At 40.9% G+C, this 16,423-nt stretch overlaps 1 protein-coding gene across 3 annotated transcripts in view; it reads left to right on the forward strand.

The window, feature by feature from the left end:
* The window catches only part of LOC124117407 (kelch-like protein 3), a 211,884-nt gene that overhangs the window by 18,014 nt on the left and 177,447 nt on the right, over positions 1-16,423 (forward strand). For all 3 annotated transcript variants that reach the window (XM_048402644.1, XM_048402646.1, XM_048402645.1), the window contains exon 2: positions 7,987-8,194. In XM_048402644.1, the coding sequence (XP_048258601.1) occupies positions 8,043-8,194 (152 nt within the window). In that variant the 5' untranslated portion in view covers positions 7,987-8,042. The remainder of the gene's footprint in view (positions 1-7,986; positions 8,195-16,423) is intronic.

Below are 16,423 nucleotides of genomic sequence, written 5' to 3' on the forward strand. Positions count from 1 at the left end.
ACAGGATAAGTATACAAATGTAAAACATATTTAGATTTATGAATATTAACACATATATCTAATGTAGGTTCCTTCCATTTTCTTTTTCCACAAGTTTTCCTGCTCTTTCCTCTTTAAATCCAAATCTTTAAAATTTTTAGAACTTGCTATTTTCGTTTCCAATCTTCAATTTGTTTGATTAGTTCTATTTCATTTTTAGAAAACATTTTCTTTATATATGATGAATAGGAAATTGTTTTCCCTCTTATTTCCATTAACAGAGTTTCCAAAAACAACTGGTCATTAATTATACACTGAATATCATTTAGAGATATTTTACCAATATTATCAAAAATATATACAAAGGCTGCATACTGGTACTTGACATTTAAAATTATTACAGCAGAGACGTATTCTGTATCTTTCAGAAGTGAAGAGTTAAATTTCCAATATGAACTTCTTTCCTGCTCATTAATAGCGATATTAATAGGAGAATGATCTGTTCTGCAGCCAGAATTAATGCTAGAAGATTGCACCCAAGGGTACAGTGACTCAGATACAAGAACAAAAATCCAGACGAGCCTGCTTGAGTGGAGTCTCCTCCATATAAACTTCAAAGAATCAGGGTTATGATCCTCCATACATCAATTAAATTCAGTTCACCAATCACCTTGAAAACCTGTTCACGGACAAGAGGATTATTTACATCAACATAGTTACAAGTGTTCATTGTTAAAAGACAAAGCATCTTTGAGAAGAGATAAATAAAATTCTGGACAATAGGAATTGGGGCAAAATACACTAAGGTTATCCTCCTATCCCAAATTGTAACATCAACAATGAGTGAAATCCCATTATTACCTCTCAATATATGATGAATTTTGTATGTAAACTTATTATGTATCAAAATAGCATCACCCCTAGACTAGCTGTTATTGCAATTGAATACACAGTCAAAGCTCCACTCTGATCTTAAAAATATAATTCAATCTTCTTGTCAAAGTGAGTATCCTGGAGAAAACGATTGGCTATCGAAAGTGACTCCTCGGAGGGTGTCTTCATCCCTTGCTATGACGACACCCCCATGGACGGCAGGTCCCACCTGGGTTTCAACCAAGTCGCAGACTGGCTGGCAGACAGATTGGAGGCAATCGCTCCCTCGCCCGGCCTAGAGGTCGATAGCAAGACAGCCATCCGTGGAAACCCAGATTCAGGGCTATACTGCAGGACTTATCGGAGGACAACCCCCATAGGATTGACCATCTAACTACGGTTGTATCCTACCTCCAAAAACAAGTGGAACAGATGTGCTCTCACATGCGGGCTGCTCTGATAGAACTCTAGATTCACTAGACGCCTTGGGTACCTTGCCTTGTCGAGTCAGGAGAGACCTTTTGCGTCAACCTTGGTCCGGCTCTGACCTCTTTAAGAGACAGATATCCAAGACACACTCCCGGGTCTCAGCCTTCGCCCGTGATGAGAATTCTCTCAAGGCCCTGGCCAGGGTGTCACAGCCAGCCTTTGCTAAGGCGTCCTAGTCAGGCTCCTACCAGCCACGACGCAACACCCTTCAGACTCCACCGCAACCTCTCGGGGCAGAGGCAAGGGGAAAGGCGAATACCAGTCCCACAATTATTTTCATGAGAATTCGTTGCTATACAAATACCAATCAGGATTCCAAGCTGGTCACTTGACCGTCCACCAACTGGTGGAATTATATAATCAAGTGTGTAAAGCAGTTGATAACAAAGAGTTCTATTGTATGGTATTCTGCGATATTTCTAAAGGGTTTGATAGAGTATGGCACAGTGGGCTTATATATAAATTGTCATGTTATGGTATAAACGATGAATTACTAGAGTGGCTGGCTGATTATGTAGCAGCTCGGAAACAATCTGTGTTTTAAAATGGAACATTGTCTGACACTGAAGAGTTAAAAGCTGGTGTGCCACAGGGATCGGTACTAGGCCCTTTCTTGTTCCTTGTGTACATCAATGATATTACTGACAGATTGAACTGTGCAACAAGATTATTTGCCGATGACACATCCCTGGGGATATCATCTAATAACATTGAACATATAGAAACTACTATGAATAGCAATTTAAACAAAATTAATGAATGGGCTCAAGACTGGTTAATTCTATATAATCCGAGCATAATAATAAAATCAAGTCTCGTTTCCACAAAAAAGCTGCAGAGAACTTTGAAATTATTTTTGGATAATCAAAACATTGAAAATATTAAAACACACAAACACCTGGGTGTTATATTGTCGTCATCAGGCAAGTGGTCATGTCATATTGATTCAATTATTAAAATAACATCAAAGATGATTCATTCAATGAGAAAGCTTAAGTATATGCTCTGTCGTAGTGTGTTGAATAAGATTTATGTAATGTTTATTAGACCACATTTTGAATATGCATGTGAAGTTTGGGACGGTTGTACCAAGGAGCAGAGTGACAGATTAGAAAAACTCCAACTGGAAGCAGCAAGAATTGTAACTGGTTAACCAACCTATACTTCCATCAAAAAAATTAATTTTGAAACTTCCTGGGAGCCCTATCAGAGCGCAGGAGAAAATGTAAATTGTGTTTATTCTATAAAATGTATAACAATATGACACCTTCATACCTTAAAGATCTTGTATCTCACTCCGCCGGGACAAACCTTAGAACCGCTCACAATATAACTATGCCTCTATTACGAACTAAGTTATCTGAATCCTCGTTTATACCATCAGCGATCAAATTGTGGAATACATTACCTATTCAGCAAAGGAATATTGAAACATTCCCCCGATTTAAATCCAGTTTAAGAACAGATAGTCCTACAGTTCCATCATATTTCTCGTATGGTTTAAGGAAAATTAACATAATACATACAAAATTAAGATATGATGACAGTGAATTAAAAAATGACTTATTTAGAATAGGTTTAAACGAGGATCCAAAATGCTGATGTGGCAGCCCATGTGAAAATTCATATCATTTTTTCATTGAATGTCCTTTATTTAAATCACATAGAAACGAATTGATACACTCACTATTGTTAATTGTGAAAGATACTTGTGATGTAAATATTGACCTGATGCTAGTTGGAAATGCAAGTTTACCTAATCATGTGAACAAAAGCATTTTTAGGAATGTACATACATATAAAAAGAAAACAAAAAGGTTTGAGTGAGCAGTGTGAATGTACATACGTTTCTCTATCTCTTTCCTTTCCTTTCTGTCATTTGATTTATTAACTGTAAATAAGCATACATGTAAATTTATGGGAGAGGGCGTTCTAAGTTGTGATAACTTGTGCCCGATCCTTTTCATGAGAATAAAATATGTTTAAACTAAACCAGTCCCACCGCGGCCACCCAAAGGGAGGTAACGCCGACCTCATGGACCACAAGTGAATTGCCAGACAGGCACGACTGGGACCTCCCACCCCCAGCCGTCCAAGTTGTCAACACCCCAGTGGGAGACTGAGTCGCCTCTGGCAATATTGGGAGATCCTGGGGGACCCATATGTCACCATCATCATCCGACACGGGTCGTCCCCCATAGTGGACACATATACCCAACAGCAGCTACTGAGCCGGAACATCACGGCGCTGCTAGACAAGAAAGCCATAGAGGTTGTACACGCCCCAGCCATAACACCGGGCTTCTACTCACCTGTCTTCCTGGTCCCCAAGACCCAAGAAGGACTCCGACAAACACAGGATGATCCACAACCTCGCCGCTGTCAACAAACGCTACCTGGCGCGTCCACCTTATTTCAGGATAAAGGTCAGGCTACTGCGATCCTAAATCCAGGCACAGGAGGCGCTCATCAGCCTGGATACCGAGGACGCCTACCTACATGTCCCTATACATCCCGACGACCGGAAATTCCTCCGCTTCATCTTCATGGGAGTCCATTATCAATGGGTGGTCCTCTCATTTGGAATTTCTTAAGCCCCGTGGCTATTCACACGGCTTACCAAGCCGATAGCCTCGTACCTCCATTGCCGGGACATTCAGTTCGAGACGTACATAGACGACTGCCTACTGGACCATCGGGACACTATCACTCTACTCCGCCACAGGGACTTCACCCTCCGGCTCCTACACCAGCTGGGTGGGAAGATCAACCTCAGGAAGTCAAGAGTTGACACCCTCCAATCGCCTTCAGTTCATTGGGGGCCTCTTCTAGACAGACCTCGATCTCATCTCTGTACCCAGACTCCAGCTTTCCACCTACCACACACTCTGCGCCAATGGCAAGTACTCCTGGTATTAACCTCAGCGCAGGACTTGACCTTCAGGAAGGCTCCAACAGCACCCAGTTCAGATGTTCCTGGCTCGCTACATCAGGCGCCAGGACCCCTCTGTATCCATCGTCCTCCCGGATCATCTCAAGTAGCATTTCCGATGTTGGACGGTGGAATCGAATGTCTTAGGTGGCGTCACCTTGACAGGGCTTATGACCTCTCTGCGCCTATTCATAGACGCGTCCCTGCAGGGATAGGTGGCACACCTAGAGGGACAGGTCACCTCGGGGCTGTGGTCTGCCGATCAGCACCTATGGCATATCAACAACCTCAAACTGGAAGCGCTTATCTTGGCCATCGCTCACTGGAAGCAGGCCCTCAGACACGCCTGGGTCTCCATTTCGATGGACAACATCACTGTCGTATGGTGCCTTCGGAACCAAGGAATGACTCATTCGACTTCGCTCCTTCAACAGACGTTCCGATTGTTTCTCCTGGTGGATCATCTGGGGATTCAGTTCCAGGTTCAACACATCCCGGGCTGCCGAAACATCCTAGTGGATGCTCTATCTCGACCAGGCAAAGTGGCTCCCACAGAGTGGAAACTTCACCTTGACTCCTTCACTCTTGTTTGTTGAGACCACGGTCTCCCCAACATAGACCTATTCTCCACCAGCCAGAACTACCAGATCCAAACCTACATATCGCTGGTCACGGATCCACTGGCTTGGGCAGTCGATGCTTTCGACACTGAACCTCGATCTGACTTTGGTCGCGCCCTGGTGGCCAGCGAGGGCTTGGTTCGTTCACCTCAGAGAGCTGTCCAACGCCAACCCACTGCCACTCCCAGTTTAGCCAAATCTGCTGATCCACCCTCACAGCAGACAGGAGCAGACAGGTTATATCTTTAGTCTGGTCCATTAACAGAGTGCACTGAACGCCAAAGGCTACTTGGCCAGAGCGGCTAGGGCCATCACGATGGCACATCGCCCAACTATCAGGAGCCTGATGGCAATCCTTCAAGCGCTTTTGCAGGGGCAAGCAACAAGACCCCACATCTGCATCGCCTTAATTCCTGGCCGAGTTCATGCTCCATCTGCGTCACAAGCGTAAGCTCAAGGGCAGTACCACCTACCTTCTGGCAAGATTGACGCATGACATAAATCACGGCTCTGCTCCGCTCATTCAGACTGGAAGACCAAAAGGCGAAGTTCCGTCCCCCAGCTTGGGACTTGAACGTCATTCTCACCTCGCTGAGAGACGCGCCTTTCGAGCCACTCGAAACGTCGTCATTCTACAATCTGACGAAAAAAGATGGTCTTCCTACTGGCGCTCGCCACAGCAGCCCGTGTCAGTGAGCTACACGCCCTGGATGTCACACGGGTCCACTTTGAGCAGGGAGCACACGGAGTCGTGCATCTGGGCCTGTGATTGGGGTTCATCGAATGTTGGCGCGGAAGACGAACTAGAGGTACGTCTATGTCCGGTTAGAGCGCATCCAACGTTCCAAGGAACGCCATGACAACGACGACGCCTCTTCGTACCGGTTTCTGACCTCGCGAGCGGAAGTCAGCTGCAACACGATCGCCCTGGCTATGAGCCATCATCCTCCAGGCCTACCAGGCTGCGGGATTGGACCCCCCACGCTCCAACAACCTGCATAAGATCCGGGCGGTCGCCTCCACCATGGCGCTACACAGCAACTGCTCTCTACGTGCCATCATGGAGGGATGTTTCTGGCGATCCAACACAGTCTTTGCCAGTCACTACCTGCAAGACGCACATTGGAGGATGTGCAAGGCACGCACAGCTTTGGTCTGTTAGTAGTGGCCCAGCAGGTCCCCTGGCATAAGCCCTGAACTAGAAGGTTCATGCCTCATTTGCATACGGCTCGGTGCTCCAATCTCGACCTAACTGAGCGTTATTGTCAGGCTGCCAGTACTAGGACACAACGCATACCTGACTCTTCCCTTCCATGTAATGGTCATCCAGGCCGACCACAGCCGAGGACGGGCTGAGGGAATTGGAGGTTCCCATACATGGAGTGGTCACCCGAAGCCGACCACACAGCCAGGGATTGGCTAGGGAACAGAGTCTGGAAATAAAGATGAAAGTCCACATCTGAAGGTATGCCCTCCTCCGGTTCCGTCTGATAAAGATGCATTAAGGAGCGATGCAGGATAAGTAAAAAATCTAGTAAAATCCTAGATATTTTTTATATTTGTATACTTATCCTGCATTACTGCGTCTAAGGGGACCCACCCATCGCAGATCTACCTCCCCACGATGCCTTCCGATGTGTCGGACTCCAGAGTAATGTGAGGATCCGTGATGTCACTTCCTTTGGTCACATGGGAGCTGCGTGATCGGTTGGAGCAACTTCTTCAGGCAAAGACCTTCACACAGCTCTTTTCTCTGTCAAGAACAAGCAATAATATGCATTAAGGAGTAATGCAGGATAAGTACACAAATATAAAAAATATCTAGGATTTTACTTGTATTTCTGTCCTCAGTTTTTATGTAGAAGCTGTTTGAATATGCTGACAGCAACTTTTGACTTTGAACTGTAGTCATTTCACTACATATCCAGTTGAGCTACAGTGCTGTGTCATAATTTTTCTGATGAAAAATACTCAATGATTATTGTGTACAGACATCTTCTCAATTGCATTACCTTCTTTAGGATGGGACCCTGATTTGAAAAGATTTTTAGTCAAAGGTCATGGTCAGTGTTAAGGTTTTTGTAGAACATGGTTATATCACTATGAGTTTATGAAGCATGGTTACCTTAACAGGCATGGAACTTATATTTACATGTATCTTCAGAAATCCAAGCACATAAAATGTCAAGTGTGTTTATCATGTTCTGTCATATGTCAAGGACACCTTGGAGGGAAGTGGCAAGAGCAGTTGAATAATTTTCTCTTTTGAATATGCTTCTCTTTAAGCAAGTACTTGCAAACACCTCTGGTTTGAAAAATGTTTTCCATGATTTGATACTTGGAGATAATCCCCCTACTTTGTTAACAAATATAATATGTTGCACAGAATTAATGTATGCATTGGTTGACAGTTTTACACTTTACCATTCATTCTCAAATCTGATAACAAACAACTTATGGTGATTCTAGTCATGTTAAAAACCAAAAAGACTGTTGCTTAGAAAATGGAAGAGCGGCTGCCTGAAGAGCGAAAGATCAAGGGTTCGACATAAAAAAAATGGTACTTGTTGTTACTGTGCCTGGCACACTGCATTAAGGGACTAAAGCAAGGACTGGTGGGAGCGTATTCATGTTAACCTGAGGCATGGTATTGTGGGCTAGCACTATATAATTAAACCTGACTGGCGCACGCACATGCACTAGCACGTACGCATGCACACACACGTTGCTATGTATAAAGTGTAATAATCTTGAATGCGATGCTAAACCCCGATATGAAATATGACTTATTTTTATGACTTTCTTTTGTCAGCATATACAACAAAATATTAGGTTGATCAAAACAGGTATGACAAAATGTTACGAGAAAAAACCCATTGTATCCAAGTGATGGGTTGTCTTTTTTTCATAATGTCTAGTTTGGCAAGCCCTCACCCTCAAATGTGATGTCAGTGAAAAAAGTTGAGCTTCTGTTCCATGGTACTTAGGTTAATAGTGCAGAGGAACATTTTTCCTCATTGTTTAATGTAAAGGGTCATTTCTTGTTTCTTCATTTTCATTTCTGTACATCATATCCATTTGCATTTTCTTCAGGTACCTGTTTGACATCCAGAGGGACTTTTAAAAGGGGAAGTAAGTCTGCTGGGCACATGACTGCCCTGTTGGAGGCAGAATCTGAACAAGTGCACGTCATGGATGGTGCAGTCAGGCCAAAGATCCTGGCAACAGGTCGAGACCGCCCAGCATTTAGACATCCCCAGCATACGCAGAAGGCATTTGAGTCACTCAATCAGATGCGCAAGTATGATGTTCTTTCAATATGCCTGTAGTACACAGCAAATGTAGCGGATGGGTGTGGGGGTAGCTTAGTGGTTGAGGCATTCACTCATTTCTGGTGTCCCCTGCCTTGGAATACTGCTAAATCAGTGTAAAACTATACTCTCACTCACTCATAGCAAAGGTGGATCATAAAAAATGTCAAATGGTGCGTCCACTTATCAGTCGGAAACTGGTTCAGACTTGTTTGTAAGTTTCCAACATATCAACACCTCTATTATCTTGGACTATGCTATTTGTAAGATTGATTATTGGCTTACATGCTTGTCAGTAAAAATATTTTCAGAAGCGCTTAACCATTATGCAGACACATTTTAAAATGTAATGAAGTTTGGTATATTGCAGTTTTTAGGTCTTGATTTGACCCGGCACTTTGACCATGCACATACATTCTCTCAAAATCCTGAAATATTGCCTCAATCTTTCTTCGAATAATGATATCATAGAGTGTTCTAGTCCATGAAGTATTATGGCTACTTTTTTTTGCTGAAGATAACTAAACATATTAATGAACATTTAAAACATCTCATTCTCAAGAACCACGAAAAAACTAAAAGAATGTGTGAATAATGATAAAGCCTGTGAAGTAGTTTAAAGTTTGTTTAAGCACAGGAATCTGAAGTTCTAATACATATTGAATGAAGGAACCAAAGCTATTCATAGTTGACGATACAGTCTTGAATTATAGAAATGGGCTCCAGCCAGCTGGCATGTTTTGTTTCCAATCTCATTAAAATCAGATCTAAGTTCTCGCTGCCGCTAATCAAAGATCTGAGGACATCCAATTACGGGTCACGTCAGAACAACCTTTTGCAAACTTTGACCGACCCCTGAATTGACTAACAAGAAGTTGACATCAGCCAATTAGAAAGCAGCTTTCTCGAGCTTTATGGCACTCGTTTCAACCCGGTGACTTCCATTTCAGACAATGCTTGAAAAATAAGTTGACACAGTTCTCGATTATAATTTTGAAAACTGAAAAAACGAACATTCCAGAATGTCTAATATATGGTTGAGATTGTATGGCAGTGTTTCCCATTGGTTTCGTTTCCAAAGCATAACTCAAAAGAGTTGAGTATTTCCCCATGAAGCTTTGTACACACAATAGGCATGCATTGAACTGATGCCTCTTGCTATTCAGGGATTTACTAATTTTCCCTTATCTTGACACATACATAATTTGTTCATACTTTCTCTTCCCGAAGTCGTGTGGAAACCTTTTTTGCAGTGATCCGAGTGACCAAAAAGTAACTCACCCAAGCGCAGCCCTGACATGGGTATACGTACCAGAACCCTGTTACCAACCGTCTGACTCATCTCTTTCTAATTTTCTCCAAAAACTAGCTGGAGGCCTCTTGCTGGTGCTCTTACAATCCAAGCCATCCTTCATTATTCTGGCCTTTCTGATTTAATTTGTGGTTGGGATTATATTCTTTAGACCTTTCTCTATCATTTTCAATGAATAATTTTCAAAATTGACATTCGTCCTGCCACAGAATTTCTCTGTCTTCGTCCTCCTACGGCTTCACACACTTACTTGGTTGCCAGTGTTACGAACAGCTTCTTTTGGCTATGCAGCAGCCTATGTTGACAGTGTCTTCATTCGTCATGCTGATTCCACAGCACCTAACCCCAATGCTTCTTACCTCCTTCAAGAGGAGGATGTTTTTGAGCCCGACTACGAGGAAGAGTCTCCTCAAGTTGAAGAATTCCCATCCACCTTTGAGGATCATGAGTTTTTGGCATGGGTAGCTGATGGGTTACCAATTTCATCCCCCTGCAGAGATACTCCTACGAGGGAGACCTGCTGCATAAAGGGGACGATAGTGACACCTAATTCTAGAGGCACCTTTCCTTACGAACATCCTCAGAAAGGGTTACAGACCACCTCTCAATCTGCCGAAATTTCAATATCTAAAGGCACTCCAGGTTGAAAGAGGTGATTGGCAGTCAGGTTTTTATTCACCAATCTTCTAAGTCCCCTAAAAGAACTTGTTTAATCTACAACATGAGCCAGACAAATTCAGAATGATCCACCTTCCTCAACTAACACAAATGATAATGCAGAACGATTACTTGGGAAGCATTGACCCTTCAAGATGCTTACCTTCACACCACAATCCACTCTGCCTCCAGGAAATATCTGTGCTTCCTTTACAAAGGCCAAAATTATTAATGGAAACTCCTACCCATTGGAATTTCAGCAGTGCTATGGTGGTTTACATGAGTGACCACACCAATCATGGCCTTTCTTCACAAGGGGATCTGTTGCGCTTTTAATCTTGATGACCTGATTTCAAGCTCATCAACAAGCTGAGCTGCTCAGGCTTCAACTGACACTTACTAATATAACCACAGGTAAAAACATGTAGAGAATTAAACACTATCATAGTGACGACAAGGAATGGTATTTAAAAGTGTATGTATAAATATATATATATTTATCATTTAACTAAAGCATTTATCCATGACATAAGCATATGACATAGAAACATGTATGTCATACCCCAATGACATAAGTATGCAAATTAGACAACCGAAAGTGGGACTTTTTCGCTGGTGCACATGAGCAGGTGTTTGCAACATGGATACCTTTGATGTTGGAGACAATGTTTTAATAGATCAAAGGGGAAGTGCTACAGTGATATCTGTGTTGACAAATGGATATTACAGGTTACAGGTTGATAGTACTGTGACTGTGATGAAGGCCGATTATCAAAACTTCCCTGTGGCCAATATTTCATCATCGAAATGCCATCATCGTGCACAGCGAAGCAGATGACAAACACAAAGCCAAAAGATGCCCAAGGTAGATTTGTGGCTGTTGAGGACAGCATGATCGATGGTGTGATCCTAGACAATCAAAACAAAAACACAGATAAGAAAACTTTGTATGATTTGAAACTGTTTGATAACCTTCTAAAAGTCAAAAATGAAATTCGCCAAATGCATGAAATCCTCCCAAATGAACTAGACACACTTCTCTGCAAGTTTTTCATTAGTGTTCGAAAAATTGGGAAAATTATGAACCAAACAGTCTCACAGGTTTTCAGAGCAGCAACGAGAGATTACTAAAACGAAGGGGGTATGGCTATTCACTCACGTCATCTTTGGAATTTTCACGATCGCGGGAAGTATTAAAGGGGAGAAAAATTGAACTAAAGAAAGAAGGGCGTGGCAATTTACCAAGGAGAGCCGACCCAATTGATGATGAAGAGATCGAGTCCCTGTGGCAGTCCGGAACCATTGGAATCAGTTATCCAATGAGCATAATAAACAGTCCATGGCTCTACAACACAATCCATTTCGGGTTTAGAGGTGTCAGTGATCAGTACAACATGTGTTGGGGGGGGACATCACCTTGCATGTTGATGGAGACGATCACAATTATCTTGAACTCTCAATGAGTCAAGAAAATTAAGGTCCAGTGGTGAGAATCCTCGTGATTGTTGCGACGGAAGGTTCAAAATGTGGTCCATTGTTGCTGATCCCTCTCAGTGCCTTGAGCAGGTGTATAAGTTGTATGCCTCCATGCGTCCACTCGACTTCTGTCTAGATGACATTCCCTTTTACATCGGCACACACACTTTAGGCATGCCTAAACTTGGCGATCACTGGTTTATCCGCTATCGTATTGGGAAAAACAAACTTTCCTCTCTCATAAAAAAACATGTGCGATGCTGCCAGTCTCCAAGCATCGAAACGACTCACAACTCACTCTGCGTGCAAACACCTGGTGCAAAAGTTGAATGACAATAATGCTCCGCCAAATCAAATAATGCAGATAACTGGCCACAAAAACATCCATTCTGTGAACAATTACTGCCATATTAATCCTAACCAGCACAAGCAAATATCCAACATCATTTCTCGATACACTCTACATCTGTGACATCCCAGCTTGTTGATGAAACTCCCGTCATGCAGAGCGGCCCCTTGCGTAATGTCCAAATTGACAGTAGATAACACAGTCAGAAGTCTCAAATAATAAGTATTGCTGGTTGTGTCAACACTATGTTTGCTGGCAACATTACTGGTGGAAACATAACAATTAATCTCGTTAAACCTCCAAGCCCAGTCCCAGTCAAAAGATGCCGGATTGTCATTGAAAGTCATAGTGACATCAACTTATGAATGAATCCTCTATCTTGAACTTTGTAAAATTTAATATTTTTTACTTATCCTGCAATACTCTTTAATGCAGTTCCTGCTTACCTTATGACAAAAAGAGACAGCGATTGTCCTGGGTGAAAGAGAAAAAGCTATTTCTTAACTTATCCCTCCACAACAGCATCCAATATTCCTTCTTGCTTCAATCATATAACAGTGTAGAACATTGTGAAAACAACCCTCACCGGGACAAACCCTCCAACCACCTCGCACACAGCATGCTCCTGCACTTATCAGTTTTTCCTTTGTTTGCTTCCACTCAACATTTATGATTGGATTTGTTCTTCATTTCAGTTTGGGTTGTATATCTCCCTATGTACATTTATCTACGGGTTCCTAGCCATTCCCTCTCAGTAAATATCAAGTAAACGGCTACTTACCTTCCGCTAACATTTCTTTCCCCACCATTGTTAACATACCGGTAACTTTCGGCTTGTGAAGGCTCTGTTGTGGAGGGATAGGTTAACAAATATAGGGAAATAAGATTATCCCCCCTATTGATATACTTATCCTGACACAACAGGTCATGACTGCCTGCCCGTCCGTCCCCTCAATGTTGGATCCACTTGTCACCTACCTATCTTGGAAAAAGTGATTAGTAGTGAAAGAGCATGCTGGGAGCAAGGTGGTTGGAGGGTGTGTTCCAATGAGGATTGTTTTCACAATGTAATATGATCGAAGCAAGAAGAAATATTGCATGCTGTTGCTGAGGGAAAAGTATATCAATAAGGGGAATACTCTGATTCCCTATGTTTCCATTTCAAGTCCTGCTATTTGTAGGACCATCGCTGCTGTCATGTGACCTTGATGTTATGTCACATCAAACCATATTACCTATTGTCGACCAAGAAGGACGTGTCTCGCTTGGCTCTCCACTTTTTTTTGTTTAATTTGGTGATTAGCATTTGCTACTACACTAAATTTATGGCTGCGATGGGTGATGTATTCCTTTCATATTACTTTCACTTGTTTGTGTATTAATATGCGGGTGTTTTCCATTAAAAAGACTCAGTCTTTTTTCCTGCAACGTGGCTCGTTGTTTAGGCCATTTTGAATTTGCGTTACATTTATTTTCCTCCGCCCGAGGAAGGCAAGTTTGTTTGCAATTCTCAGCTAGGTATTAACATAATTAAATACCTGTAGCCTTTGGGTTATATAGAGTTTTTGTGTGTTGATATAAAATACACTTGAATAAACTCATAACAATGTTTGCCGTTCGCACCGTGTGTGTTGTCTTCGGCATGCTCAAGTCCATTTCAAATACAACTGCTATATTTGCGTAACATATGCTTTATGCGGTGAACAAATTGTCGTGGAAAAAAATCTTCTGAAGATCCTCATCCACGTTGCTTGGACTGTAGCTCAAGTTTACACTCCAACTTTCAAATCTAATTTTTGTTCACCTCTCTCTCCATTGCGTTTTTCCATATATAGAAAGGTCACTCACAAACGTATATTACAGCAACCTGCGCAAACAAGAGACACCGCATTCACTCCCTTATACAACAGACATTCAGGGCCTAGATTTTCGAAACTATCTTTGCTAAGATAAATCTAAACAACTTACGTTCAAAGATAAGATATCTTAAGGTTAAGATTAGATAGATTTTCAAAAATAATGTAAACCTGTCGCAGATAGTTCAGAGTTACGATACCTATCGTAACTCTGACAGAGAACTCATTTGTGTTAGATATTGAAAAAGCAGGTGTTTCCCAATGACGTCGCTCGTTTTCCCAGCTGCTGACAATAACAACAACATATATAAGTGACAGGGAATTCATGATCACATTGTCAGGTCACATTGTTTAACATGCACATATTTGAGTGAAATTCTGTACAATCCTACATGTAGACGTTTTGTTCTTATGATAAATGATGCCATGACTACCCGAACACAAATAGCATTCGTGTGCCATGCAATAGCATTTTTCAAAACCAATAAATGTTATAATCAATAAGTGTAGTGTTACCACACTTTAGCTATTAGAATTGAAATAATGTGCGAAAAGATACTTTACTATTTTCCCTTCAAATGGTCCTCTTGTGAGCGCGCAGAACTGTATGATATAAACACATCGCGTACAAAGTCAAGGACGAAAGTAAGGGACGTTATTCTAAATGACAATGAAACCTTTGATCGAACTGCATATGCGTTCAGCATTTAACATGCGTGTTCAAGTCTGATGTTAAGTGATGTATACTGTATATGTTTGTGTTTATGTCAAAAGTCAAGTTTATATTAGTGTAAACACCAACATTATATGTGGAAACACTCAAAACAAAAATTGTTCAGGAAGCAGCGCACCCACAAGCAAGTTTTTATAACAATCTAAGCCTGTTAAGTTTGTTTTGTTATTTATGTATCCAATATATTTCACGAATTAACCAAGTACTTAAAAACAATATCAAGCTATTAGTATTGAGATGATGAAATTATTTTTTTTATCTATCTAGATCCATAATTATTTTCAAAATTTAAAAATGACACTAATTTTCGTTCGCAAAGAAAGTAATTTAGGAATTGTCAAGTTATGTTGTCTCATGGAACACGCCACAAGTTAACGTGAACATACATATAATGTAGTCATTTTCTATCCTTTTAAATTAAGTAGAGCTGATAAACTGATTTGTCTGATTTCATTTAAATCTGGCTGAGGAGCGAAATACTTTGTAATGTGTCAAATCTATTCCAGAACGGAGTTCAATGATGTTTGGCTTGTCTGACAGAATTGCTGAGGAACATTTACTAGTATTTGTCCGTTGACCCTATACGTTACAACGATTTTATTGTCTGAATTGTCTCAAGTATATCTATATTTTTTTTAAACATAAAACGGGAAGATGTAGACTTAAATATTAAAAAGACCAAAATATTTTAAAACCAGTTTATTGAATGCAAAGATTATTGTGTTGAAAATGTGTATTTTATATTGATCAGTAAATTTCATTCAATAAGCTTTTTTTCTGCGAACATATATTGGAAAGTGAATTTTAGACAATGTGCAAACTATGCTACATTTCGACGAGAACCAGAACGACAAGGGAACCCATTTATTTATTTGATTTGTCGATACGAAAAGCTGTGCTTAACTTTTGCTGTCAAAATTTCAGTAAATTGTTATATTTAATGGAATACATCTATATGCCGTTAATCACCTGTTTTTAAAGAATGCAGTTGTTCATTAGACAGTTTTTAATTATCAATTATTTGTCTTTCAAGAGGATATAGATAACATAGGTATTGAATTTAAAACGAAACAAATTACAATTACTTTTGCAAGAAAAATATTAGATATTGTATACAAATATTTGATCACATGTATTTCCTTGTTAAGTCAATAAATACTACACTGTATAGTTAAAATTCAATTATTAAAACCACCCGTCCCACACGATTTTTAGATGTAAAAACTTATGCGAAACCTTCATGGTTTTTTTTACATATGTAGATTGATATAATTTTATAAAATGCGAAAATAAAGACTAAAGCATTGACACAAATGCGATCCAGAAAATATAACAGCGGAACTCTGTGCTTTATGAAAACTGTAACATTGAGCAAGGTGTCCCGGGCGAATACAAGGGGAAACCACTCTCAACTAGAGTTTGAACTAAGACTAGCTCCTCCTGAGTTATCAATAAGGTCACGGTTATTACTGTAGCCTGCCGACACCTTCCGTTTTTATACTTCCCAAATTATCGAAAAGGTATGTTGTTTCACACTTCTTCAGCATGGACTTGGATAGAAATATATTGTAAGCTATCAACTCCACAGTTATGTGGATCGCTGTCGCGATTAAGAACATTTTTGGTGTAAAATCCTTGATGCGTTCTTCGTGTTTTTGGAAGTGTCAATTTGAATCACTCAGTTTTACAAAATGAAATGTCAATGTTTAAACGTAAAGCAGACTAATTGTTTGGCAAAATATCTATGGAAAAGTATGCCGCCATCTTGGATGAAGATAAAATAAACTTATGACAGGTATGGGGCTATCTTAGATTTATGACAATCTTAAGATATCT

This window comes from Haliotis rufescens, unplaced genomic scaffold (genome assembly GCF_023055435.1).
Source record: "Haliotis rufescens isolate VD_foot unplaced genomic scaffold, xgHalRufe1.0.p SCAF_28, whole genome shotgun sequence".
NCBI classification, from domain to species: Eukaryota; Metazoa; Mollusca; class Gastropoda; order Lepetellida; family Haliotidae; genus Haliotis; species Haliotis rufescens.